Genomic DNA, 26,730 nt, shown 5'->3' with positions numbered 1-26,730 from the left:
GCTATACTTCAGTAGCTACCATATCCTCCTCTTCTCACGATGGTGTTGAAAAAGAAACAGCAACACGCTGCTAGGGGACTGATGGAAATAATGGTCCTTTGCTAATACTGGCAAAACAAGTCTAAGTACTAGTAGTGGTTCTGAAGTAGAGCGATCCATAGCTTCTGCTTGCCTGTCTATGCGCCTCATGTGCTTGGAGTGTTTTCGGAATTCGTTGTCAGGTCTCATGCTTATTTTTCGTAGCCTGGAGGTGATTTTTTGCAAGCCTTAATTCAGCAGCCATTTACTGCGGCCAGTGCCTCGGCGATTTTATTATGGTCGTGTCTTAACCCCGCCATAGCAACTGCCCCGCACGCAACATTTACATACCAAAAATCAGCAAAATCAGTAGAAAGTCAAGCATGGCCGAGTCAGAGCCAGCCAGCGATGACTACATCATTGACTGTGTCAAGAAAATGGATTCACTCGGCCTGGACGACTACGGCTTCAACCTGACGCGCACACACTACGAGGACGAGGCGCTCTGGCAGACGTTTCGCAAGCAATTTGACGTTGCGCTGGAAAGGGGTCTAGAGAGCGCGCCAGAAGAATGCGCGGATGCTATAAAGAGGCTCGACAATAAGATTCTCACGCGCTTTCTTGACGATCTGGACTTTGCGCGTCAGGGCCCAGAAGGTGTATCGGCGGCGTTTCAGATATTTTGCCTCGACCAAGATTCTGAAGATGAGGTAGAGGAAGAGGAAGAGGAAGAGGAAGAGGACGAAGACGATGCAGAGGACGACAACAAACCGTGGTCGCATGAAATGGGACCGGGCATTATAAGGAGCATGTGTCTCATGGTGGACGAGGCGAGTATGCGCTCGTTCGAAACCGAACCGTACGTCATTGCCGTGGATGCGCTGTTGCACACGGGTGCGGACCTTGGGTACCCAGGATACTTTAAAGTCGCGATTGACAGTCTGATGCCCAAATTTTACGCGGCTGTTGGTCACTTTGACTTGGACAAGGTGGCTGCTGCGGTGGACGAGGATGGCATCTGGCGGGGGATGAACAGACATGTCAAATCACAAAAATAAGCAGCATACCTTTGATAAAGAGTTTCGACGTGCCAGCTTACATTCTTCGCCATGATTATGTGACTAATATCCCGGTACCACTCTAGCAATTACATGTAGTCCATCCGCCGGCTTAATCGTCACGCCGCCCTTGACCTTGAGCTTATCCGGATCCATGAGTGTCTTGTCCACAAGCTCAAACTCAAAACGTCCAACCAGCGCCGCCAACAAGCACGCAAACTCGCCTTTTGCAAACGCGGCACCGATACAGCTCCGCGGGCCGTGCAGAAACGTCGCCAGCGCGTAGTTGCTGTTGGATCCGCCGGTATTGTTCAGCGTAACGCCACCGTCGTCGCTTGTCCGGGCGTCGAGCCAGCGATCTGGGTTAAAGTCTTCGGCATCGTCGCCCCAGAGCGTCTTGTCGACATTGATGGCCCACTGCGGAATGGTGACTGACGTGCCGCGCGCGACGGGCACGCCCAGCACCGAGGTATCCTGCATGGCGACGCGGCCCGTTACTGGCACCGATGGATAGCGCCGCAGCGTCTCGTTGACGACGGCGTTGAGGTACGGCAGGCGGTCAAAGTCGACGCTCGTGAGCGCGGCACCTGCGTCGTCGACCGAGGGCAGGTGCGCGCGCACTTCAGCACGCAGCCGCGTCTGCATGGCTGGCTTCAAGCACAGGGCGTAGATGGCCCATGTCAGCGATACGGACGTTGTCTCGTGGCCGGCCGCGAAAAACGTCATGAGCTGGTTTTGCAGGCCCACGTCGGTAAACTGTCCGCTCTCGAGCGCAATCGAGAGAATATCCACGTCGGGTTGGGCCGTCTTGTCCTGTTTTTGCGCCTGCAGCTTGGCGCGCTTCTCTTCAATGAGCTCCTGGCACACGCTGCGGATAGCGCGCATCGCGTCGCGGAATTGGCGAATGCGCTTTATGGGGAGCTCCTCAATCAGCCACTGCGGCAGCACGAGCCCAAGCACGAGAAACACGCGGAGCAGGGACTGCCCCTCAAAGACGCTGGTGTACTGGGCGACGAGGGGATTCTCGGGGTCGCGAATGGCGGAAAAGTCGCGCCCCATGGCGGCCATACCGATGATGTCGAGCGTGGCGAGCGACGCCCAGTGCGAGACGTGCAGCTGGCCCTCGCGGCCGTGGACCGACTTGGTCATGGCCTGGGCGACCTCGCGTGACTTGTCCCAGAAGACGGGGTATAGATCCTTGATGTGGCGAAAGTTGAAAGCGGGCAGCATGTGGCGGCGCTGGCGGCGGTGCTCGTCGCCCTCGGAGGTGACGAGACCGACGCCCGTGACGGTGCTGAGCGCATCGCGCACGACGCCGGGCTTTTCCCAGACGTAGCTGTTGGTGACGGTGATTTCGGCCACGGCTTTGGGGGAGATGGCGAGGAGACGCTCCTGGTTGAAGAGCATGAAGAAGCGCAGTAGGCCATCGTGGTCTACATTTTTGTTCCTGTGAGCCGAGTCAGCCCGGCCGGCCATGTTCGGGGAAACGATGTCGTCTAAATCGCCTACTTACCATGTCCTTGAGCATTCGCCTGGAGGGGCGCTAAAGAGTACGGGAAAGTGGCCCAGGAGCCAATGCCGTCCTCCGGCTGTGGGAAGGTTTCGTGTCGGAGAGACATAGAAGGGATAGATGAAGGTAAAGTAAAGGCCGCAGACGGCAAGATTGGCAAGCCAAAACAGCCCGAATGACAGAACGAGCGACGAGAGCTTCAGATTGGTCGTGGCCGCTGCATCCCGGCCATACAAGCGCAGTGCAAGAGTCTCAAGCGCCGCCAGGACTGTTACCAACGGCCATGACAGACGCCTCGGAAGGCCCAGTGTTTGCGACATGTCGGCGATTTCTTTTGATAAGTTTAACGTCCAGCGACCGTAACAGACTTGCAGATGCAATTGAGCATGTCTCATGGAGTTGTCCGCAGTTATAGACTACTGAGCAGTTAGCCGACTTTGGCGGAGCCTCGGTGGAACAAGCCCGTCAGTGACTACGGTCAGTGGTAGTGGAGAAGGGATCATGGCATTGAAGTAGTGATCACACTAACATTTCTGGAGTTTCAGCCGTTTTAGAGGCTAGTATAGGCGCATGGTGGCCCAGAACAGCCTACTAAAGTACTTGCGCGGCGGCCTTTGCCTGACGGGTTTTCTCACCGGGTTAACGCGCAGGCAGAATGGATTGCGGCGCCAGGAACTAGCTATCCCGGTGTTGTGTTTCTTTTAGCCTGCCGATTGGCTTTGCGACGCGCGGCTTCCTCACAGACGGCAATGCGGTTCACACACCCAAGGCCATGTCAATGACGACGGTTCAGATGCCTGGGGGAATAAGTTGCCTAGTCTCCACTGTCGTCGGTGCTGGGGTCATGAAAAGCTGCAATTTATTAATCAGATGGCCATGAGAGACTCTGAACGGCAATGGGGAAACGAGGCGAAAAGGTCAACATTAAACATGAGAAGCAAGGCAAGCATGAAGAATCAATCACCCGTTTGCAAAATTGGCGAGCATTTATTTTGTATTGTTTCTCGGTTCTCGGTTGTTGATGCGGCGACTTGGACTCTCCTTCTACGGATGAGGCCCGTTGATGAGACCACACCACAGAAGTTGAGCTTGTGGACGCGCCCCGCAGGCGCGTTTTAGGGCAGAAACGCCAAAAACATATCCAAGACACCACTACTTGATTCCGTTCATCCCATTATTAGTTACTCCGATATTATGCGGTAGGGAACAGTAGAAAACGCGTCACCAGCGCTGCCTCAGACGTGCCCCAAGTAGGCCGATTGAGCGGCGACGGGCGGGAAGACTGTTTCCGTTGCCGTGTCTGATTCTTTTTACCGAGTATCAGACACTAACATATTTCTTTGGGCATCTTACCGCCGGCTGTTAACATCTTGTCGGCCTGTCGGGGTGGAGTGCGGGCGGCCCAGGATCAATCCCAGATCTTTCAGAAAGGTCCCAAAATTCAACCAGTGCTCAAATGCTCAACTGCAATACTGATTGTTCACGACGCCACGGCGCCACGAAAGATTCCCCATGGTCCTGAGCAAGTGCAGATTCACTATCAGGCGCTCCATTATAAGTAGAAACAAGGGCTTCTAAAAGAAGACGGTTCATTTGAAAATTTTCTCTGGTCAAGGACAGCACGTACAAACCCCAAAATGAGAAATTTCAGCTGCGTCCATACCCTACAGCTGATTTGTTCTAACACCTACTCGGCTGGCATCAGAGGAGGGCATATCGGAAAATCTTTCATCTATATCATAGGGTACGCCATACCTTATATTTCTAGAATAGAAAGATAGTAGAATAAACCGTAATAAATTTATATAAATTCTTAAAGCACACGCTAAATAGCATAACGCCTACGCCACTAAATGCCACTAACGCTAGTAATACGCCACGGTATAACGTCTCTATAAGCCCTAACCTATTAGAAGGCCCGTAGAGATTAATCACACATAATAATATCCTAGTACACACTTACCCCTTCACTAAGAGTAGTAGCCTAATATAATAGTAGTCTATATAACTAGTAACTAAAAAATAATAGTAATAACTAAATATAAACCACTTTATACCTCTAATGACCTAGAACTAAGATATTAATAACACTCTTATAAATACTAAAGTACTTATTATAAAAGCCTAGAAATAACTTAATATACACGCTAGTATTCTACGTATATACTTATAGGTAATTATAAAATATACTAAGTAGTTTTCTTCTAGATATAGAAAACACTTTATATAGCACCTCCACTTAATAATCCTATAATACTAGTCAACTACCTCCTATAGTAATATCTTACTAGCCTCTAACTATATTGTTATGTTAGATAGCGTAGAGAAAACCCCGTGTATAGTACTACTTAAGAAAATAATAACCTTTACTAGTATTATACGCGCCGCTAATAAGATATAACCTAGAAATTATAAAATTACGCCTAAAGATACCTTAAAATATAAAATATAAGTACTAAGGAATAATAAGAGGGTTCTAATCTATCTTTATAAGGATTTAGAATTCTTTAATAAATTACTATAGATTTAACTAGTAATATATAATAAGCTATATTTATAACTAGTAGACCTCCTAGATATAAAAGAAACTAATATAGGGTTTACCTTAACCCTTCTAACTATAGTAATCTAGTAAAAGATTCTTTAGAACTAGTAACTTTAAGGTCCCTTAGTTAGGCTTAAGGTCACGGAAAAGGATATTAAATAGTATATATACCTTATTAAGAACTTCCTATAGATAATTATATTATAAGATAATATAAAACTTAACTATAAGTAAACTATTAAAGAAGCTATTAAGGAATAAACTAGATTTTACCCTATCTAATAGAGAAGTACTAAAACTAATAATCTTATAACTATATTAATTATCTATTTTAACTAACCCTTAAAGAGCTACTTCTATCTCCTTAGCCTTAGCGACCTCTCTTTCTAGCTTATAAAACCCTTATGCCTTATCTTATATAATATATACTAGTTATTCTACATACCTATATAATACTAGAAACTAAAAGTCTACGGAAACTATAAAAGCTATACCTATAACTAGGAAAGCTATTAAGCTAATACTAGATATATAGGCTACTATAGCTTATATAATATAGGCTTACTAGAATACTTTACCCTCCTAAAACACACTACCTATAGTACCTATACACTTTCTAAGATAGAATATAACTATATTATCTAGTAAGGTAAAGCTATATATAAGTGATAGGAGCTCTTATAATAATAGCCTAAGCTAAATAAAATTATAAGCAGCCTAACTAAGGACTAGGATATAGGTGATGTTAAGATAACTAAGGTAGAAGCCCCTAAATCTATTAAGCTAGAATTATAGTATATTATAGTAGAGAGACCTAATATAGATAACCTAGTAGAAATTAATTTTATAGAGGAAACTATAGGTATAATAGTAGAAGTAGAGAGGGACGCTGTTATAAAGGGAAGTAAAGGAGAGAAAAAAGTAATAGGAGAAGAATAAGAAAAAATAGAAGAAGGGGGGATTAAGGAGGATAGTATAGAAGAAGAGGAAGAAGGGGAAGAAGAAAAGGAAGAGGAAGAAGAGGAAGAAGAAGAAGAGGAAGGGGAAGAAGAAAAAGAAGATAATAATAAAGATAAAGTAAATTATAGATATATAAAGGAAGATATAAACATAGGAGAAGATACCTTACTTCCTTCTCTCCTACCTCCCTCTTCCCCTCCTATATAACTATCCACCTTAACTACATAGAACCTTAAACCTACTCTATAACCCCTAGCCGTAGAAATACCCTTATTTATTATAATAAAATAGCCTTTTATAAAGATAGCTATACTAAGATAAGTATAGGTAAACCCTATAGAACCCTTAAGCGACGTGATTATTATCATACACTTACCACTATCTTTACCTATATAATAGTCACTACTAAAGAAAATAAGATATACTTATCTATAGTCTAATATCTAGAAATAATAAACCTATTTTACTCTGCCTATTCTAAATAAATATTAATAAGTATAAATCTACACACTATATAGCCCTTTAGCTAATATATAAAAAAGACTATAATATAGTTTTACTATAGGAGCTATACTTATTATATAATAAGAAGAAAGACACCTACTAAGTACTAGACTATCCTAGCTTTACCTACTTCTTACTAGTCTTATACTAAAACTCTTAGGTAATACGCCTATAGGTGCTTACTTACGTCTAAAAATATTATAGAATATAACCTAAATAACTTACTATAGTTATATCCTGTGACCTACTATAGGTGGTTATTAATAACACTACTATCCTTAATATCTATAATAACCCCTAAGTAACTAAAACTATTATAGCTATTATATAGTAGAACGTCCTTATAGATATTATTATTATAGGTAATATAAACACCTACTACCCTTACTAGAGAATAGACTAACTAAGCTTAAGATATAATATAAAACTCGCTAAGTAGGTAGAAGAGTAAGGGCTTCTCCTCCTAAATAAACCTAATATAGATATAACCTAGTTAACGCCTTATTAATATATAACTATAATAAACCTAGTATTCTCTAATATTAACTAAGCTACTACGGTTATAGAGGAATATCTTATAATAGGCTTACTATATTATATAGTATATATTAAAGTACTAGTAGTAGAAGCTCCCTAGTAGATTATAAATAGATATAAAATAGTATTAGGTAATAAAATAGAAGATTTTATTACTTATATATAAAAAGCATTTACCTTACTTTAGCTATTACTTAATAGCTATAAGAATATTAAATAAATAACGTCCTTACTTATAGATATTATTAAGATAGTAATCTAAACATATAGCTATTATTAAAATAACTATAAGGCTAGTAAAAACCCCTAGTAAAATAAGGAATATATAAATATACTACTAGATTTCTAGGTACTCTAGCGTATAACTAAGAATCTAATAAGGGAGGAGACATAATATATATATATCTATTTTAAATAAATAGTTTATTAGGTTAAGTAAGACTTCTAGCGTAGGATTATTATAAGTATTATAGTACTAGATAATATTTATAAAGTTATATATTAGCTTAAGCCTTAGCAGTAGATATCCCTACCCCCTATTTAGGTTAATAAGTAGATCTTCTTAACTAATAAAGATAAAGCTTAAGCCCTTAGCTAGGCTAAACTTATATAGCACTTAGCTAGTAATAATATTACTAACCCTTAGTCTATATCTATTATACTAGAAATCTTAATTCCCTTTAACTAAAAAATCTCTTATAAAAAGACCTAATTTAGGCTCCTTAGTACTAGTAATACCTCCCCTAGCACTAATAGTATTATAGTATATATACTTTAGAAACTTTAGCTAATAGTAAGCCACCTTATTATAGATATCTATAATATATACCTATAGTATAGCTACTACCTATACGCTTAGTATATAGCTAAGGTAGTAATAATCTTAAAGTAAAATAAATATAACCTTACTAATCTAAGGACGTAGTGACTAATCTCTCTACTCTCTTACCTAGGTAAAGGTATAGAATAGATTATTACTAAGTAGATATCATACCTTACTATTAAATATAAGATACTACACCTAAATTAAGCTAGCGCCCTACCCTAATAAAGTACTATAGATATTACTACTACGCTTATATATAATATTAAGTAAGTATAATATAGAATAACTAAAAGAGTTACTACGCTAGTAATAATAGATATAAAAGGAGTATTTAATATTATTTTATAAAATAGACTTATACTCTAGCTATATAGATAAGGCTAGCTAATCTTCTTTATCTACTAACTTATAATATTCCTTATAAGTAGGTTAGTAAACGTTTACTTTAAAGATACTATTATAGAAGCTCTAGAGCTCCTATATAGTATTCTATAAAGCTCCCCTCTCTCGCTAATCCTCTACCTACTAGTAATAGTAGTGCTATATAAGCTCCTAGGCGCTATATAATAATATAAATACACTAATAATACCACTATACTTTTTATTAGAGAGACACTAGATAAGACTACCACATAAGTAAACGCTATAATTATAGTAATAGAAGAGTAGGGATAAAGTAAAGGCTTTACCTTTAATATTAATAAGATAGAAGTAATACACTTTATAAACTAGAAATAAAGTAGTCTACTACCTATCTAATATAAGAATTAGATAGTCTAACTAAAACTAGTAATATAATAACTTAATATCTAGTTTAATATATGCCTTAACTTTAATATCTATATATTAAAGTAGGTAGTAAAAGCTAAAAGCGTTATATATCACTTATAAAGTATAAGTAACACTATTCACAATATCTTAGCTACTATAGCACGTAGAGCCATATAGGTAGTAGTTATACTAACACTCTTCTATAAAGTAGATATCTAGTATCTAGAAGTAGAAAGAGTATTAAAAGGATATCTTATAATTATTTAAAAGACACTAATAATAGCTTATTAGATAATTTTACCCTTATAGAAAATAACAATAAAGACTATACTATAGAAGAAAGCTAGTATCCTGCTAGTAAAACTACTACTAGAGTAGATTATAGCACGTAATATAAACCACTAGGCACACTTAGACACCTACTACCTACTTATCTACCGCCTTCTATAGTAAAAATATAAAATCTAGTATACTACTAACCTAAATATAGTTATAGTATAATAAATAGCTATAAAAGGCGTTAGGCTCTTCTATAATACCGCTCTAACACTAGTAATAGAGCGTCTACGCCTAATCCCCTAGTACTTCTCTAATACTATTTAAATAGAAAGTAAAGGGAGCCACCTAATAAAAGAATATTAGATTAAGTAAATATAAGCCTAGAGTAAGACCTAGACTAGATTAGTAGTCTATAGTAATAACTCTAAAACTAAAAAAGATATAGTAAGATAAGGGTATACTATCTATTAATAGTAGTGACTTATTATATAAGGTTATAGATAGATTAGTAAAGGCGAAGTATTTAACGCTAAGATTAGAGGCGCCCTAAAGGGCCTTTACACTATAATTACGTAATAACGTTAAAAGGAAAAGATTATAATCTATATTAATAATACCTTAGTTATTAACTATATTAGCTTAATAATACCACTATTATTATAAATAGTATTCTATATATTTTAAAAGATAGGTAATATAAACCTAGATATAATCTATATATATTAGTGCCTAGGTTATACTAAAATTAAAAGTAATAAGCTAGTTAACTAGCTTACTAAGGAAGGTACTAAGATACCTATAAGAGAGAACCCTCTTATAATATCTTACTTTAAGCGTTATATATATAGTCTTCTTACTAATATATTTTAGTAATAGTAAGATATAGTTAACTATAAAAGCTATTATAGGCTATAATTTAAAGTAAAGCTAAAGAAGTACCTTAAGCTAATACTTTAATAATAGTAGCTAAGATATCTCCTAGCTATAAGGACTTACTATAGAGACTTTACTAACTACTATAAGCGCTTTAAGTATAAAGACACTAAACTTAATTACCTATATAGGCGCTAGAAGTCTTTAACCTACCTCTTCTACTATAAGAAGATCCCTTATAGCCTTAGACCTTAACTTATACCTAAGCCTAAAGCTATAATATAGAAATACCTAGGTAGATCCTTCTAGACCTATATAAAGCTTACTAACTTCTATTATATAAAGATTAATAAATAATACTAAGGAATAAAAGATACTCTTAGCTAATAACTAAGAGATAAACTAACCACCTAAGTAGTGTATACTACTTATAAATCCCTAATTATTTTATTTATTATGTAGTAATATGTGTTAAAGCCCCTAAGGTATAGAAATAAAGCTATAAATAGTATAGGTAACTCTCTGCTAATAGAAGCCACCTATAGTAAAAACTACTAATTAAGAAGAAGTAGTTCTATCTTAATTAGTATATAGCTACTACTATAGGAGGATGTTTAGGTTAAGAAGCTAGTATGATTAGCCCTTAGTAAGAACGTAGGCACGCCCCTGGACACGCCCCGTCATGCTAACTGAAACGGCGGCACGTTTATCTGTAGAGCATAGCTAGCACGTCTCTTTGCTTACACTAGAGCTACACCATAGACGTTAAATAAAAAGCAAAGCAAAAGCTACTCGGCTGGCATTTAAAGCGAGCCGAGTAGCACAATCACAATCAATGGGTAGACCGAGCTTCTTGAGTACCTCTGGCGCTTTTCTCTTCTTGATGCACGCACCGGGTGTCGAGAACTCGACATCTGATCACACAGCCAGTCTGTTCAAAACGAGTTGAACGCATTCCAGGACGGTGAAATGCCCTAGTTATTTTCAGTTTGCATAACATCGCGCAACCTCGCACACCTGTGCCTGTGCTACTAAAAAGACTTTTCGCAATTCCATCCATAAGTTACAAGCGAAAAAAAGAAAAAAAAAAAAAAAAAAACATGTCAACATTACACAAGCTTCAAAACGACTCCGTCGCGTCGTCTTGTGGACAATGATTAGATGCCAATCTGACACAAGGCGCACACTACACGAACCATAGGTCCCTATGAAAGTCCAACAATCAAAAAGAACATTGGTGATCTCTTCTTTATATAGAAACGTCGAGCCGCAAGACAATGCGCCGTCCTTGATACCGAAACTGCAAAAATGAAATTTCGAAAAGAAAAACAGTCAAGGCCAATTACCTCGCGACTGCTTGCCCTCAGACAGGTTCGAACTGCCGACCCCAGGATTTCTCAATCTAAGATTGAGTCACAGAGATAAACTCGTATGAGACCTATGTCATAACCAACTAGACCATGAAGGCTATTGTTGTGACGGGGGTGGGTAAATTGTACCTATATGGGCTTCGCTGCTGTGTGTGGAGCGCGCCTATGGGTACATGAATTTGGCACCCCATCAGCTCAGTCTCAAGTGAACCAACAACCAAAACTCTTACAAAAAATGACTTGGAATTTTCAAGTCTCCTCCCTATTCGAGATCGTAATTCGGAGATGTTGACTTCCAACGCGGTAGAGGGGCCGCTGTTGACCGCCGACCACTACCTGGCTGGCCGTTGTGGCGCCGTGGCCGCCGACCTACCTACCTACCTAGGTACCTACCATGCTACCTAGCTAAATTTCCAGCTTCACCTCTGCAGTGCAACCAAACGCGATTTGTGACTGGCAACAACAAATTCCCATACATCAATCTTGCCACTGCGCTTCTAATTTTACACTGCTGGATATCAAACTACCGTCCAAAATTGATGCTTCACCACCCCCTCACCACCGCCTCACCTACGCATCCGTGACGCGACTGGCTTCACAACACGGCCCCCAGCATGCTGGCTTCGCGCCGGCGGTGCTTCACAACCAGACACACGCAGGAATCCGAGAGCAATTCGATAGACGATTAAATGCAAGACGAACGGCCCGGGCCCGCAAAGCCCACGCGCGGTGGCGCCTTCGTCGTGCGGCAACATGACCGCAAGCCGCTCTTTGGCAACGCGACAAAACAAACAACAGCGCAACCCCTCGAAACTAGAATACCCGCTCTCACACGGTCGAAAACAAGTCCTAGCACCCAGCCAAAGCCTGCTGGCCCAAGTAATCCCCCCACAACGCCGGGCGGCTCCCGTATACCGCGCTTTGGCAGCGGCGGCTTCGGCAGCAGAAAGCCCATGTCGCTGTCCGACGCGTACAAGCTCGCGGCCGAGGAGGAGGACAGCGGCGCCCGACCAGGCCCAATCGACGGCTCCCCTAGCCCGGCACCGCGATCCTGGCGCACGCAATCGGGCAACGACGGCAAGGCGCGCGGGGCTCTCAACGAGGATCCCCTAGATGGCAAAGGTGCCGTCTCGCCGAACAAGGAGCGCATCGCGTTGCGCAATCGCGTCGACGACGGCATCGGAAAGTCGAGAACAAGTCGCTGGGTGCTGGAGGAGGGCATGCGCGATGCAGACGCTCCGCTGCCACCCACTGAAAATGTTGCCCCGGGGTTCAAGGCATCGCCGGAGAAGAGCTACGCCTGGCAGGTAGACGAGGACTTTACCGCGGGTGACTTGCAAGTCTCGGATAGCCCACGCATACGAGTCAACAAGCCGCCAACTACAAAATCACAATTCGAATCGCCGCGCAAAGGCAGCACGCCCAACACCAAGCTCGACGAGATACGGGCCCGCGAGCTGGGGCTGACGCCCAATGTGGCCAGTGCGAGGAAACTTACAAAACCCAATGATAATCCATCATGGGAAAAGGAGCCTGAAAAGCAAGCTCCATTGCTAGAGCGTGGGTTCTCGCGCACAAGAGGTGGGCTCACTAAGCTAGACAACATCAAACAGCTAGAGACGCAAGGGCTGTCGAAGAGGGCGATGGCACAAGTCAAACTTGAAGAGATCAAAGAATACAACGCCATGACGAGATCTGTTTCACCTGATGCCCCACACAGACAATGGATAGGCCGTGAAGCGGCAGGCATCCCACGCTCCAAGTCGGCATTCGAGCCTGCAGGAAGGCAAGTCCCCGACACACCAGTCACTATTTACAAATCAGAAGCGGAAAGAGTTGCCGACGACGTGCGTCGGGCAGCCGCAAAGAAAGCCGAGGAAAAGCGCAAAGAAGCAGAACAAAGAAGTATGGCAACCATACCTCAAAACCGCGCTGCAAACAGGCTCTCGCCAGACAAGCGTGACAAGTCACGCGACTTGTTGCGCAAACTGGCCCGGGCTACTGGCGCCAGTCCTGCAGCTCCCGACCGACGACCTGACGACAATCCAGGCGCGAATGCTTCTGCCCCTCCTATGAAGCCCGAGGCGCCCCGCGCCAGCTCTCTCAAACGGTCGGCCCTTGCCGACAGCAGTCGCCGACGGACATCCATCACGTCATCCAACGCCGCCAAAAGCGTCTCTTCCATGGACCGGCCGACAGTCGGCTTTGCTGGGCTCGCGCGCTCCCGGTCCAGCGACTCGCGCAAGAGCAAACGCTCTAGCGTGCACTCGGAGCAGGACCCGACGGATAGGATCGAGGCTGAGGAGCAGCTGTTTGCGCCGCTCGACAACTACTCAGAGCCCGGATCGGTGCGCGCGCCCTCGCCGAGGATCGAAGACGATGCGACGCCCAAGCCGGTCACCAAGCATCAAGTATTGTCGATGCCTACGCCTCGCGCGCCAGGCGCGTTTGTGGACACGCCTATCACGATCAAGAAAGAGGATCGGGAGGAGCTACGACCCAGCAGCAGACGCAGAGTGAGCTTGGAGGAGTCGCCAGACATCAAAACAGACAATGCACCTCGCAACAGCAAGAGGGACCTGGCGTGGCGTAGCAAAGACGTCGACACGGCGTCGGACCCCGGTGCCGCCGAAGAAAAGCCCACCCGGCCGGCGCGTTCGCGGAGCCTGCCTAGAAGGCGGCCCCTCACCAACTCGGCCAAGCTACCCTCAGTGCGCGATGACATGCACGAGCTGCAGCAGCTAAACAATATCGACGACGGGACCCTGGATCAATTGGAAGATATTCTACAGGGGAAAAAGACGACAAGCGAGAAGCTGGATGAGCTACTCAAGGAACTGCCGGCAGTGGCGGATGCGGTGGGCAAGATTAAAAGCGAACCGGAAAGCAGCAGCGTGGACGAGAATCGCCTGGATGACGAGCTGTCACACTATGAAGCGCTGAGCGCGTCTGTTGAGCGCGATCTCGGGGTGCACGACATCGGGAAGACGAAACCGGGTGTGCCGTCGAGAACACAAAAATCCCAACAAGGCGACGCGCCTACAAAGAAAGAGCATCAGCTCGACGACAACCAGATTCAAGTCGAGAAGCAGCGCAAAAACGACGAGCAGCTCGACGATACGCAGCCGAAAGTTGAGAAGCAGCTCACAGTCGATGAGCAGCTCAACAGAAAGCGTACCGAAACCGAAAAGTTGCCGAAACACGAAAAGCACACCGAAACCGAGACGCACGCCATGGACGAAAATCATGGCAAAGACTGTCCGCTGTGCGCAGCCCAACCCGCCACCCGCGCCATTGCGTATCTACACTTTCCCCTTCCACGCCTCTTCAACCTCATGCCCCGTCCTCGCCTTACCCTCCTCGGACTCTTTCTCTGTCTCTCGGCGCTCTGGTTCGCCGCCGAGACGGCCATGTGCGAAATCTACTGCCGCCCGGCCACGTGCTCCGCTCTGGAACCGTGTGTGTGGTCCTTTGACGACCCTGCTGGGTTCGGCACCGCGCTCCCCGTCAAGCTTGATCAGTGGACGACGGGCGGTTGGGGCGCCGCGGCGTGGACTGTTTTGCGAGACGACGTCGCAGACGTGCTGGACATGATGCGTGGTGTCGACGCGGCCGACGTGGAGCGGATGACGCCGGCGCAGAGGAGACGATATAGGAGACGCGTGGCGAGGAAGATGGATAGCAAGACTGGCTGGGGGCAGGAGCAACGGGAAAAGGCGGATGCGTGGCGGAGAGAAAGGATGGGGATGGAGAGGGGCATTTTAGATGAGGGAAGTGTGGGAGGGGATGAGCGCGTGTGGTAGTGAAAAGAGCGCATAAGGATTTTGTAGGAAAGGCATCGTGGGCGTGGATTGCATAGGTCAGGGTTGGTTCATTGTCATTTTCAAAAGAAGAAAGGGAATCGTTTGGTGGATTGCATAAGAAAGGAGGGATTTTGATTTTACATTCTGGATTAGCAGTGGCGTTTACGGCCTGGACAAGCGAAAGGTGAACCAGGCATGGATTTATGACTGTTTGTTTCGCGTCTTGTCCATGCAATGCTGTGTATATTATGTACTCTGTTTCTAAGAGATGCATCGCTTTTGAACTTGACTGTGTTTCGTCTACTTGTCGATACTGTCTGGCAATCCGTCAGCCTCATCCAAACAGAGACATGAACACGAATTGAAATACGCTCATCTCCTTTTGATTCATGTAATGCTGCATATTGTGTGTGCATCCGTTTTTAAAGCGCCAAACTCCGAAATGCAGGTTCTGCCATTTAATCCTCGAACCCTCCCCATCCATCCTCCTCTTCTTCCTCTTGCTCATCCTCCTCCATACTCTCTTCCTTGCTCCCCCACGGCAGCCTCGCATCCTCATAGCTCTCCTTTGCCCGCTCCCGCACCGACTTGACCCCATTCCTCCTCAACTCCTCCACCATGTCCCCCATCTTCCTCACCAGCCCCTGCATCTCCCCGTCCTCTTCTGCCGCCTCTCCCAGCACACCTTCCTTCTGCAGCTCGTCCACCCAGAGATCCAGCACATGCAGCCTCAAACCCAGCGGCAGCTGCCCCAGCCCCGAGCTGCCGCCCTCGCCATCAAACACGTATTCTCTACATATCCCCTCCACCACGTCTCTCTCCTCCGCCCCGCCTTCCTTTGCGTACCGCACCATGGCGGCAAATACGCGTCGCACCAGCAGCAGGAACTTGTCCAGCCGGAGCGCCTCGATGCCGGTCCATTGCGCGCCGAGAACGTGCCAGAAACCACGCAGCCACGGCCCCGCGCAGTGCGCAGAGCGTAGCGAGAACAGCAGAGAGGCGAGGGAGGTGGCGAGGGCTTGTTGGGGTTTAGGTCGGTCGGTCATCCAGAGGGCATAGTAAAGACCGGTCCATAGTTTGCAGGCTTCGGAGAAGGAGAGGGTGCGACGGGAGGCGAGAAATGCGGTGAGGGCCTCGAGGGAGGATGTGCGCAGTTTGCGATCTGTGGTTTGGGAGATTAGTTAGTGATGCTGGGAGGGAAAATGCAAGAGACGAACCGCTGGAGGCGAGATTTTTTATAAAAGGCATTTGAGCCGCTTCTTGCCCTGCGCGCGCGGCCATTGCTGCGGTTGAGGGTGTGGAATTGGGGATCTTTGACAAGTCGTGGTGTTACAGCTGGCGGTGGTTCAACTTTTTTTTTTGCAGATGGAAAAAAAAAATCAAGGTGAGCTGTCGGTCAGGTCCACTTATCTTAGAGTGGCTGTTGGTGAAGATGTCACTGGTAGTAGTAAAGAGCACGTTCTTTACTCGGCTGGATTACGATTTTTGGTTTGATGTTTTATCGCTTCTTTCTCGTAGCTATAAAATACTTGTGTATTCAGAAAATAACTATATCTAACATGTCTGCGTGGCTGTAGCGATCGGACGGTCGGCGGCGAGGCTGGTCGGGTGCCTGCAGGGGTGTCAGCAACGACGCAGGAATAGCTCAGGTAGCGAAACTGTCTATGTGCGCCGAAAGAATTACCTATGCAGATAAATGTAGATAGGTTTACGTGCTCTCAAACGGCTCTCGAGGCTCTTCTTAACAGTAAGGCATTGCCGGAGGGCCTAAAGGAAGAGACAGTAATATCCTTCAGCCGTCCTCGAACCGTCGTTCCGCGTGATGGGAGTTGTGCATATTTGTTCAAGACATATATCCATCTATTCCGAGCAATCCTTGTAAATTAGATATTTTAGTCGTCTCCAACTTTTCTTACAGCGTGCTTGACGCGCGTATTATGAGCCCCCTGCTGTCTCGACCATATCGTGCAACATCACCCAGGCGCCCACATCAAACGCCACATCTATTCCCGCCCTCTGCTGCCTTGATTCTTGTAAATATTCATAAATGTCTGGCCATTGCCCTCACCCTCATGGCAGACACGAAACCTTATATCACCACGCCAACATCCATAACCTTACACGCACATTAGGCCCAGCGCCCTAGCCTCTCGACCCCGCCACCCCACCACCGTTTGCCCATCCACTTCTCTCATCGTCATACCTACTACCTTGCACCTCCATCACAACCCAGCCCAACTCACCACTTCACCATGTCTTCCACGCGTCGCATCACAAAGGTAAATCTCGACCTCCATTTTCTCACCATTCTCCTCCATATGTTATCCTGTTACCTCTATTATACCTAGTTCTCTGCTAACAGCTCAGGAATACGGCGAACTCACCCAGTCCCCGCCCGAGGGCTACCACATCGCCCTCGGGCCCAACGACTCACTTCACACTTGGCACGTCACGCTCTCCGCCCCCAAAGAGAGCGTCTATCACCCGGGCCGGTACGGCATTGTGCTCAATCTTCCCACAGAGTACCCGTTCAAAGCGCCCGTTGTCAAGTTCACCACCCGCATCTACCACCCAAACGTCACAAACGACTCCCTTGGCAACATCTGCCTCGGTCTGCTCAAGACGGAGAATTGGAAGCCCAGCACAAAAATATCCGCCGTACTCGACGCGCTTCGCAACTTGTTGGTTGAGCCCCTACCCGATGACCCCCTTGAGGACCGCATCGCGGAGCAGTACAGGAATGATCGCGAAGGCTTCGAAAAGGCCGCCAAGGGCTTCGTGGAAAAGTACGCCATGGGAGATCCTACGTTCCCCGCGGGGCCATGATGCCGAATCAAGACAAGAAACGTCACGTACAGTATATAGCAATAAATCGTAATCTATTATGGGTATCGCCATTCATCCCCTATTCAAACAAAAGATAACACCGTCGGGCCGTCTATACTGGCATGTGCCAAACAAATAAAAGTATATAGTCGTCATCATACAGATGTACTCGGTACACCAGATAAAAATATGTACCAGAAATAGCTGCATCAAACTTCGGGCTTGGCATGCCTCTTCTTGCCAAACAGAGTCGCCCGCCTCACCACCGACACCGTCTCCGTCTCCGTCACGTTGCCGTTTTGCATCGTCTGGCTGTGCTGAATCTGCTCACGGTCCTTTTTCGCCTTGTCACGTCGCTCGCGTCGCTTGTCGTCGATGGCGTCCTGGTTCAAGTGGTTGAAGCCATTGCGTTTCTTGAACGATTGCTCCATCAGCAAGTTGGCATCCAGCATCTTTCGCGGTAGCGCCTGCACTACGCCAAACATTTCCATCGGGTCCGAAATGGATTTAATCTCGGCCTCGCCATGCTTAAAAATAGCCAGGGCCACTCGAAACAGTGTCTTGGACCCTTCGTAGAAGAAGACGTCCCAAACGCGCAGCGTCGTTTCAATCGGCAAGGTGCCAATAAAACAGCTCATGAACCACGCCGTCATGCACAAAGTTATGGGAGGTAGACGTTCTGTTGAAAGACTGGGGTGGCCGCGATGACGCGACCTGCCAAGCGGGCGCCGGAACAGACGGCTTGGCGGCGGTTTGAAGTTGGTCTGCTCCTCCAACTCACCACCAATTCGATCCCACACCTCGGGCATAGTGTCGCGAATCTCGGCCATTAGCACACCCAGATCCACCTTGGAGCCTTCCAAACTCATCTCATGCGTGCCGGGAAGATAAACGTGTGTAATGACGTTGAGTAGCCAAAAGCATTGCTCTTCCGTCTCGACGAATAAAAGCAACAGACCGGCCAGAAAATTTAGGCTCTGGCAGTATCCGATGCGGGGGTTATAAATAGAAAATGCGTGTAAAACGCGGCGCAAAGAAGTAATAATAGGTGGCTCGCCGGGTACAGCTTGAGCGCTGCATGCGCTCGACGTTTCGTCGCTGGTCAGTGTCGACTGGCTCTGACGCTCGCTGCTCGAGGCCGAGGCCGAGGCGTCGAATCCGGCCGGCGAGGGCTTGAATTGAATATTGTCAGGAAAAGTACGATGCAAGTCTCGTTCAATAGCATCAATGTCAATCTGCTTTGCATGAGCGCAAAGCAGTTTTTCGTAGAGTCCGGAATGCTTGGATAGAATGGCGGGCCCGCCGGCGTAGTAGAACCAGGCGGCGCCGCGCCAATCCGGGGGGATGCCCTTGCGGACAAATCGCTTTGTCTTTGCATTGGGTGGCGGGAATCGAATCGGGCGGTCGGTCAGTAAAGCATGATCCTTGAGATAAGCTACCCATTTGCGGCGCCGGCGGCTCAAGTATTGCGAGTAGTTTTTATTCCAATCGTCGTACTGCTGACGAGTGATGGTCTGACTCTGCTTCTTGAAGCCATATCGATCGCGCGAGCCAGGCTCTTCAGTCTCGGCATAAGACGGCACGGGAGCTGGAGGCGGCGTGGGGGAAATAGAGTTTGGTTGTGAGAACGTGTCGGAAATGGGGGAGACTGGTAGGGTTTCTTTGAATTCAGACGTAGCTGGACGAGACGTCACAGAGGGATCCGTGCCAATCGACTTGGCCGAGTCTCTCTTGTGAAGGGGTTCTTCCTCCTTGATTGTCATATTGTCGCCAGCAATGGCAGGAAGCATTGATGTAAAGGCTGGGCTGGAGAAGAGCATTTTGGATTGGCGGATTTCCGCGTCCAAAGCGGATGGGGCAGCGCGGGCCGCAACGCGGGGAGGTTGAGAGCTCTCAGCTTGTTCGAAACGAGCGACGGCTGGGCCTGTTTCTGACAGGGTGGTGAGCTGTCGAGAGATGCGAGGCAAGCCGTCCGAGTCAGTGGCGTCGTCTTCGTTGTCCGTGTCATCTTTGAAACCATTCTCGTACATGAGCATGACATCCTCGATGCTAAACTCGTCGGCCTCAGCGTCTGCATTAGCGTAGAGGGAGCTGACGGAGCTGTCTTTGGTCATGACACTGCTGCGCTCGGTCGCAGTGGTGCCGGGGGCTGTGGAGGTTGTAAGCTGGGACCTGAAACTGGACCGCATCTCGTCTCCACCCGCCCAAGGAGCGCCGACAGGCCCTGGAGGCGCCGAAACAGACGAGTCTACACGATTATAAGTAGCAAAAGGCGGCCTGCTAGATGTCGAGGTAGGCGCCGTGATAGGCGAGCCGTTGGTAGAGTGGGGAGCGGCGCAAAGGCGAGGCGACGGAGGGGCGGACCAGTCATAGACGTTGGCGAGTGGCGGAGACGCAAATGTATATGTCGAGTTTACCGATGCGTTGGACTGGGCACGAGAGCGAGGATTGTGCCATGGCGAGCCGACGAAACTGTGGTTGAGCTGCGGTGAAGGCTCTTTCGGTGTGGCGGGTTTCTGCTGTAGCGGTAGCTTAATGCTCGGTTTTCGGGGCCTGGAAAAGTTGCCGACGGAGCCAGATGATTGTCGCATGTCGGCATTGGACGACTTGGCAGAGAGGATCGGTTTGGGAGATGGCAGAGGTTCTTCGAGAGGTATGCGAGGAAACTCTTCAAAGGCGGGCGAAAGAGGCGGCCTGAGCTGTTCTGGGGCGTCGTAAAAAACATCTTTGGGGAAAGAGTCTGCTGTTGGACTGACAGCCATCAAGTGAGGGCCATTCTGAAGCGAGTCCCAACGAGGCAGAACTGGCGCGACCTGGGGAAGCGGCGGAGATTCGACAGGACCGCGGACGTCAACGGGCTTGATTCGGTTGGCGTAGACAGAAAACTGTCTGTTTTTGGCCGGCTTGGCGTCAGATTGGCCATTGTCGACGGGTGAGACGGCCATTTCGGTCATGCTGAGAGCCCAGCTCCGTCTGGATACCGGGCTCGAGTGGCAAAGAGTAAAGAGGCCCGCCGGGATCTCGGCAAGCTACTGGCTATGTCGACGTTGCTATAGTGGCATTGTAGGTGGTGTGATGAACGTCGGCCGCGGGACGTCGAGGTGGACGATTCTTTGCAGGGCGGGGGCAGAGCAGGCGAGGTAGCGCAATGCACAATGCAGCCAGAATACAGCCAGGAGACAACGCAGAGGCAAATCGGTAGCCGACTCGGACGGCAGATATGTAGCGGAATGACGGGTGCGTTGTTGGCTTGGTGGTAGTCGGAGGACGGGAATGCAGCGTGGTTGGGACGGTAAAGGAGGGCCGGCTCGAGGGATGTCGTGGGGAAGCGAGCTGCAGAAATGTTGCGGCAAGAGTATTTTGATTAGGCAAACGCCATTGACGAGGATGCAAAGGAGAAGCCGCCGGGGTTTGTCGTTGGGAGGTTTGGCCCTTTTGGATAGCCAGGAGGTCAGACGGAACGGCAACCACCAGGCAAACAGTGAGGAGGACAAGCAAAGAAAAAAGACGAGTGTGGAGAGAAGAGACGTAATAATGTCGAGATGGGGAGAGCGGCAGCGGCAGGCGGGGATTGGTATTTTTACTGCAGCGACGAAAATGCTGCTGCTGGCGGCTCCTTGCTTGGCTGGTTGCAGTGGGTTTGTGAGGACGGAGGTGGGCGGGGAGGCGATGGAGAAGGAGGTTTATTAGGCTGGTGTTGGGCATTATTAGCGGGCTAAGCCGGGGGCGGGCCACTGCATGTCTCTGCGTTTAGTGGATGGCCGTTAGTGGTGCTTTTACTTTGTAGTGCAATTTGGTGCTGTTTTGAAGAAACAACGCTATATTATAGTGGATGGAGCCATCTTTTAGCGGCAATGCGTTTTTGCTTTAGTGGACGATGGAGATACCTCAGCGGAAATGCCCTGTATTTTTGGTGGATGCGGCGGGCCGTTTCGTCATAGGAGCGCTGTATTATAGCGCCATCCTTGCATCTCTGGTTACCAAGATCCCCTGCAATCCCTATAACCCCCCCGGTCCTGGCACGCGACTTCGACACGACTCACTGTTCCGCACCGCGCCTCTTGTCTCGTCAATTTCAGCAATAAACAAAGGGAGCTCGAGGCAAAATTGAAGATGTTTACCGCCTCCTATCACTAATTCGATCCATGGCATCCGTACACACTAGGTCCATACAGACGGACAACCACCCTGTCAAGAAGCTCCAAGCCCTCTTACGATATCCCGCTCTCCTGCCTATTTAGTCGTTTCGTCGTAATTGTAATAAAAAGCTAATATTCAAAAGTGCATGCAATTGCACTAGCGTCGCCTGGTCGTGCCACTGGCACAAAAGTTTAAAGCCAAGCCCGTTCAGCCTACCCAGCCGAGTCATCGATCGCTGCAGGGTGCTTCCGTGGAAAGAAAAAAAGCATATCAAGAAGTGAATCAAGAGAAAAATACAAATGCCACATCGGCAGGGAAACAAGACCCCAAGATGCAACGCCGGGTAGCTGGCAAGCTGGCCAAGCGAGACTTGTTGCATCCCGTCTTGTCTCTGATCAGCCGCGACAGACGGGTAGAAAAGCCAAATCTCACTAAAACACCATCCTGGCACGCCTGGGACGACGGCCTGCAGGGGTTAGCCTCCCTGACACAAGCCATGGTCGGCAGTATTCGAGCCGCGGATCCGGGTAAGCAGGGCGGCCGAGGCGGCCGGGCTAGTAACAAACTTCAACTCAGGTCAACGAGTATGGATACGCTCTGAGGACGGCAAAGTCCGGTCGAGAGCGTCAGCTTAGCTTCACTTTGGCCTTCTAATCATGATGAAATACACACTTTTGTGCAGCAGATCACACCACAGACGCAGGCACGGTGCCGACACATGCATGCCGTGCCTGCAAAAAGCCACACACGTTGGATGAGTTACAGGAAGGCCTTGCGCAGCGCTAGCGAATGCGCCGTATCATTTGCTGCCTGCATGCATTTACGTACCTGTATCCTGCATGCCCCTGTGGCTTCTGACCGGTGCCTGCGCAAGCCCTGCGGGGTGCACTTATGCACGATCCGATGCACGGCGCTGAACCCCCCCTGCTCTGACTGGTTTGCAGAGCGACTTTTTAAAAAGTTTAGATGCAAAACGTGCAGGTTTGATGGTCAGATTACCTACTCCTCCGACGCGGTTGACCTCGCTTGCTGGGAAAAAGCAACGGCTGAGATACCGGCTGGTCTCAGCCTTTACTTATGTCCCCTTTAGGCAGTTGATTCTGGGAAGTTGTTGCGAGCTGCCAATTACTCCTCGCCGCCTGCTGTAACCTCTCGGCTTGCGTGGTGATGGGCTGTTATTAATGATTGCTCTGACTGCGTTACAATAATCTCGTCATGACTGACCTCATCCTCGTGGCTGACAGCCTGCAAAATATCGTTTGTCACAAAAACAAAGGTCGATGGGACGATTGTTAGTCAACACTACTTAGCTGCTGTTGTTCTCTCACAAAACAACCAAGAGTCCGTGCCGCTTGTTATTTATGACAGCTCGCATCTTTTGACTCGAGCATTCCAGCCGGCCCAAGTTCTAAAACAACAAGCGTCATGAAGTCGAGCCACAAGAAGAAACAACGTCATCCGGTTCTCGGGGAAACTGCTAATAATTGTTCGCTTTTTGCTGCATAAAAAGCAATGACGAGCCCTCTCCCCCAAACCCCCCCTGGTCCAGCACTGGGGTTTTCTGCAAGGGATCAGCCCGTGCTCATGCTGTGCGTAGCCAATTTCTTTTCCTGCCTACCTTACATACTACCTTGCCTGTGAGTAATAAATATTTCCGTTTCTCGTCCATTTATCGCGACATCTGGGTTCGCCACCGCCACCAGCGCACAGCCTTATTTGCTTCTTTTTATTGTTCTGGAGTAGAGGCACCAGGTTTGCTTTTGATTGCCTGCATCCATCCATGTCGCGTCTGTGAGCGCACGTGTGAGGGCTATGCACCAGTATCCAACCAAAGCGTCACTACGGATTATGCGTACTTTTGTAAAGAACTCTCGTCGACACACAACACCATTGTCGCCGGATAATCTCTCAAAATCCATCGAGTACTGCACATGCCCATGCCCATTTTTTGCTTCGACGTGACTACGAATAAAGATCTCACCCTGATCTCTCTGACAGGCCGGATAGACATCACCCGTGCCCCCAAATTAAATAGTTAATTAAACGACGACGAGTCGATGACTAGCCAGCCCCAGTCCCCTGTCAGGTTTCCAGCAGTTGCGATGGTCCTCGCGTGGCAGCCCTGAGTCCCGACGAATGGGAGGCTGGTCAGATTAAAAAATTGTGCTGTAAGCTCTGCTTACAAACGCAGCCTATTTATTCGTACAGTGTAGATTTTCGACCTGCATATGCGTTCGCGCCGTTACTATATCACCGGCGTAATCCGCATACCATGTTCATATGTATAAGGAGATGCACAGGCCCAAATAACAGTACCACAAATCCACCTGCGTTTAATTGCATACAAGCAACCGGCCACTGTTTCTTAATTCATCATTTATTATTAATCGCACTCCGCATACTTACTCCATACGTAACGTAGCCAGCCAGTCGCTTCATAGCCTCGGCGTTCCCGATTGTTTGGTTTGGCTCGCCATCGAGGCTCGGTCCAACTATCGACAAGGACATGCCTGACCGGGGCCTTTTGTTCTAGCTCGCTTCGAAGAAAAAACAAACCGATTGTAAGCAAAACAATTGTCAATACTGTCTGGGGGCGTGGATCCCGTCGCACCGGAATTGTTACACTGCGCCGGGTCGGGACTTGCTACCAGCGATGAGGTACCCGCGCAATGCGAGTCCATCTCGGCCCAGGACTGCGACATACGATGAGACTCGATACAAAAAGGTTGGCGGCTGGATTGTTTTGCCTCAGACTGTGATTTTGCGATTCCATATACCACATGCAGACGCATTGGTCATGTACTGCCGAGTCAGAAATCGCCGACCGACACACAGTCACAGTTTACAGATCAAGGTGCTTGATTTTGCAACAAATCATCCGAACTAATGCCAGGGAATAGATAGCCACCCATTTTCAGTTATATGCGATGTTTATCAATGCAATCTCGCATAGTGCCAAGACAAATGACTCAAGTAGTGTATGCCGAAATTATGCAGCCACCAACATCATCGCAACTCGTAAAAGACGGCGCGGCGCCATTTGCATATATACACAGACGGCCTTAATAACAAATCCCATCGGACATTGGAATCCCGTTATTTTCAGCTCCATCTGACAGCCACGTCTCCTCCCACAGCTTGTCCGAGTTGTGGTCCTGGTCGCTCGCGACAAGCTTCGTTTTCCTCACCCTATGACGGTGGTCGCACTGTATGGTTGACATCATTGAACCCACATGCAATTCATCGGCCAACTTTCCAAGGCATCTTTGAGACAGGCTGCATCCGTCGGGGACTTCTGATGACGGTACGACTGCGGCTTCCGCGGCTGCTGGTGACCATGGCTGACGGCGCAGCAACCATTGACCCGCGCACTGTGAGTACAGTGCAGCCAAAAAACAAGGAAAAAGTTGGGGTAGTGAAACAATGGGGACCTCGCAGAAAGTTGAGCCCGGAAAATGAGTTCAGTGTGACAATCTATTGATCTGGCCGAGTTGGTAAATATTCGCGTTGATAAATCATCACCGACGGTGTCAACCATCAACATGCACAGTTTCCACCCGAGAACAACAAGCTTGTGATTGCAAGATTACACGACGAGAAACGCGAATAAGCCTTGTGTGTGGCCTTATAGTTGTCCTCATAATCAGCTGCCATTTGACTTGTTCACTTGATGTAAACGCTTGATTTGATCATATCAAGTTCTCAATGAAGCAAGTGTCGTTTCTTTATGAGGAACTACCCTGCACGCAGGCTGGTTACTTTGATCTAATTTAGTCGGCTACCTCGTTGGACACCGCAAACACATGCATACATCAAAAGACACGGCCATCTCAAAGCCTACGTATCAGTCGCGGGCTCCCCCAGGTCAGTCCGGTTAAGCAAGATAACAATACAACGCCTATGGCAAACCCTAGTCAGCCCTGGACCCCATCTCCAAGACAGACCCTGAGGTGCACCTAACTTAGATGCGTGTCTCACCATGCGATGTCCACCGCAAAGTCACTTTCCAAGATGTGGCTGCCGATAAGTCATTTAATGCGCCTTGGGAGATTTTCTGTTTCTCAGTCGACCATCTTGCCTGCATGTCTCGGGAGCGCAAGACTTGTAGTTTAAGAGTTCAAAATTTGCGTTGTAACGTAATGCATTTGCCCTGCATGGAGAGATAAGAAGATGAGAGTGGTAGGTAAGAAAAAGGACAGGATCAGATAATCCAAGTGATCGAGTGATAAGAGACTCGGCCTTTGCGAGAAGAGAAGTCAAAGGCATGTAGCTTTTTCGAACCCGAGGGGTGCGCTTCATTTCGTCAATCGCGTGCCGCGTCACAATTGCGTCGAGATTTGTCTTGTGAACAACATCTTCCCTTGCATCTTCCGACTGAAACTTGGCTTAAAATTTCTAGTTACGAATTCACAATGATATCGGGTAGTCCTCACTGCATATGCGCAGCCGCGTCGGCCGCTGGCTGCGGCCTGCAGCTCAGCTCAGCCTTGCAGCGACACACACACACACACACACGCAAAATGCGAGCGACGTTCAAAACATGAAAAGTAAGGGCGGACACCACGAGCACAAGAAAAAAAAGAAAAAAAAACATACAGCAGCCGGTGTTCGCTGGTCGTCACCGACCCAACTACTAATCTGCCGGTCAGTAGCTTGATTTCCGCGGAGCAGACGGGACGCGATATTTTCTACTGCCTATGGCCGTATGTA

The 26,730-nt window shown here is 47.6% G+C and overlaps 9 protein-coding genes across 9 annotated transcripts; 4 read left to right on the top strand and 5 right to left on the bottom strand.

Moving 5' to 3' along the window:
• Positions 1 to 401: 401 nt before the first annotated feature.
• BBA_09013 (uncharacterized protein) lies at positions 402 to 1,076 on the top strand (the record flags this gene model as incomplete). Its single annotated transcript, XM_008604110.1, has 1 exon — positions 402 to 1,076. One exon carries the CDS (start codon positions 402 to 404, stop codon positions 1,074 to 1,076), a length of 675 nt encoding a protein of 224 aa, XP_008602332.1.
• Positions 1,077 to 1,139: 63 nt separating this feature from the next.
• On the bottom strand, positions 1,140 to 2,906 carry BBA_09012 (Cytochrome P450 CYP617A1; the record flags this gene model as incomplete). The annotated part of the gene is made up of 2 exons (XM_008604109.1): positions 1,140 to 2,523; positions 2,590 to 2,906. The coding sequence occupies 2 exons, from the start codon at positions 2,904 to 2,906 to the stop codon at positions 1,140 to 1,142; spliced, it is 1,701 nt and encodes a 566-aa protein (XP_008602331.1).
• A 1,317-nt stretch (positions 2,907 to 4,223) lies between these two features.
• Positions 4,224 to 4,625, top strand: BBA_09011 (uncharacterized protein; the record flags this gene model as incomplete). The annotated part of the gene is made up of 3 exons (XM_008604108.1): positions 4,224 to 4,330; positions 4,420 to 4,467; positions 4,616 to 4,625. The coding sequence occupies 3 exons, from the start codon at positions 4,224 to 4,226 to the stop codon at positions 4,623 to 4,625; spliced, it is 165 nt and encodes a 54-aa protein (XP_008602330.1).
• A 1,773-nt stretch (positions 4,626 to 6,398) lies between these two features.
• On the bottom strand, positions 6,399 to 10,795 carry BBA_09010 (uncharacterized protein; the record flags this gene model as incomplete). The annotated part of the gene is made up of 29 exons (XM_008604107.1): positions 6,399 to 6,403; positions 6,468 to 6,479; positions 6,559 to 6,568; positions 6,603 to 6,617; positions 6,783 to 6,784; positions 6,821 to 6,832; positions 6,975 to 6,982; positions 7,310 to 7,319; positions 7,871 to 7,881; positions 8,042 to 8,081; positions 8,485 to 8,517; positions 8,710 to 8,713; positions 8,790 to 8,797; positions 8,924 to 8,944; positions 9,031 to 9,059; positions 9,160 to 9,173; positions 9,203 to 9,209; positions 9,315 to 9,324; positions 9,581 to 9,610; positions 9,658 to 9,659; positions 9,785 to 9,795; positions 9,837 to 9,864; positions 9,948 to 9,953; positions 10,005 to 10,021; positions 10,095 to 10,102; positions 10,208 to 10,213; positions 10,289 to 10,291; position 10,626; positions 10,775 to 10,795. The coding sequence occupies 29 exons, from the start codon at positions 10,793 to 10,795 to the stop codon at positions 6,399 to 6,401; spliced, it is 384 nt and encodes a 127-aa protein (XP_008602329.1).
• Positions 10,796 to 11,940: 1,145 nt separating this feature from the next.
• BBA_09009 (uncharacterized protein) lies at positions 11,941 to 15,054 on the top strand (the record flags this gene model as incomplete). Its single annotated transcript, XM_008604106.1, has 1 exon — positions 11,941 to 15,054. The coding sequence occupies one exon, from the start codon at positions 11,941 to 11,943 to the stop codon at positions 15,052 to 15,054; it is 3,114 nt and encodes a 1,037-aa protein (XP_008602328.1).
• A 458-nt stretch (positions 15,055 to 15,512) lies between these two features.
• BBA_09008 (nucleolar protein,Nop52) lies at positions 15,513 to 16,335 on the bottom strand (the record flags this gene model as incomplete). Its single annotated transcript, XM_008604105.1, has 2 exons — positions 15,513 to 16,216; positions 16,272 to 16,335. The coding sequence occupies 2 exons, from the start codon at positions 16,333 to 16,335 to the stop codon at positions 15,513 to 15,515; spliced, it is 768 nt and encodes a 255-aa protein (XP_008602327.1).
• Positions 16,336 to 17,306: 971 nt separating this feature from the next.
• On the top strand, positions 17,307 to 17,880 carry BBA_09007 (ubiquitin-conjugating enzyme; the record flags this gene model as incomplete). The annotated part of the gene is made up of 2 exons (XM_008604104.1): positions 17,307 to 17,333; positions 17,422 to 17,880. 2 exons carry the CDS (start codon positions 17,307 to 17,309, stop codon positions 17,878 to 17,880), a joined length of 486 nt encoding a protein of 161 aa, XP_008602326.1.
• A 209-nt stretch (positions 17,881 to 18,089) lies between these two features.
• Positions 18,090 to 20,834, bottom strand: BBA_09006 (TBC domain-containing protein; the record flags this gene model as incomplete). The annotated part of the gene is made up of 1 exon (XM_008604103.1): positions 18,090 to 20,834. The coding sequence occupies one exon, from the start codon at positions 20,832 to 20,834 to the stop codon at positions 18,090 to 18,092; it is 2,745 nt and encodes a 914-aa protein (XP_008602325.1).
• Positions 20,835 to 24,059: 3,225 nt separating this feature from the next.
• Positions 24,060 to 24,528, bottom strand: BBA_09005 (uncharacterized protein; the record flags this gene model as incomplete). Its single annotated transcript, XM_008604102.1, has 4 exons — positions 24,060 to 24,164; positions 24,204 to 24,212; positions 24,292 to 24,378; positions 24,427 to 24,528. 4 exons carry the CDS (start codon positions 24,526 to 24,528, stop codon positions 24,060 to 24,062), a joined length of 303 nt encoding a protein of 100 aa, XP_008602324.1.
• Between the last annotated feature and the right edge of the window lie 2,202 nt (positions 24,529 to 26,730).

The sequence above is a fragment of the Beauveria bassiana genome, assembly GCF_000280675.1.
Source record: "Beauveria bassiana ARSEF 2860 unplaced genomic scaffold BBA_S00043, whole genome shotgun sequence".
Classification (NCBI taxonomy): Eukaryota; Fungi; Ascomycota; class Sordariomycetes; order Hypocreales; family Cordycipitaceae; genus Beauveria; species Beauveria bassiana.
This window is presented reverse-complemented; position numbering and strand designations above follow the sequence as displayed.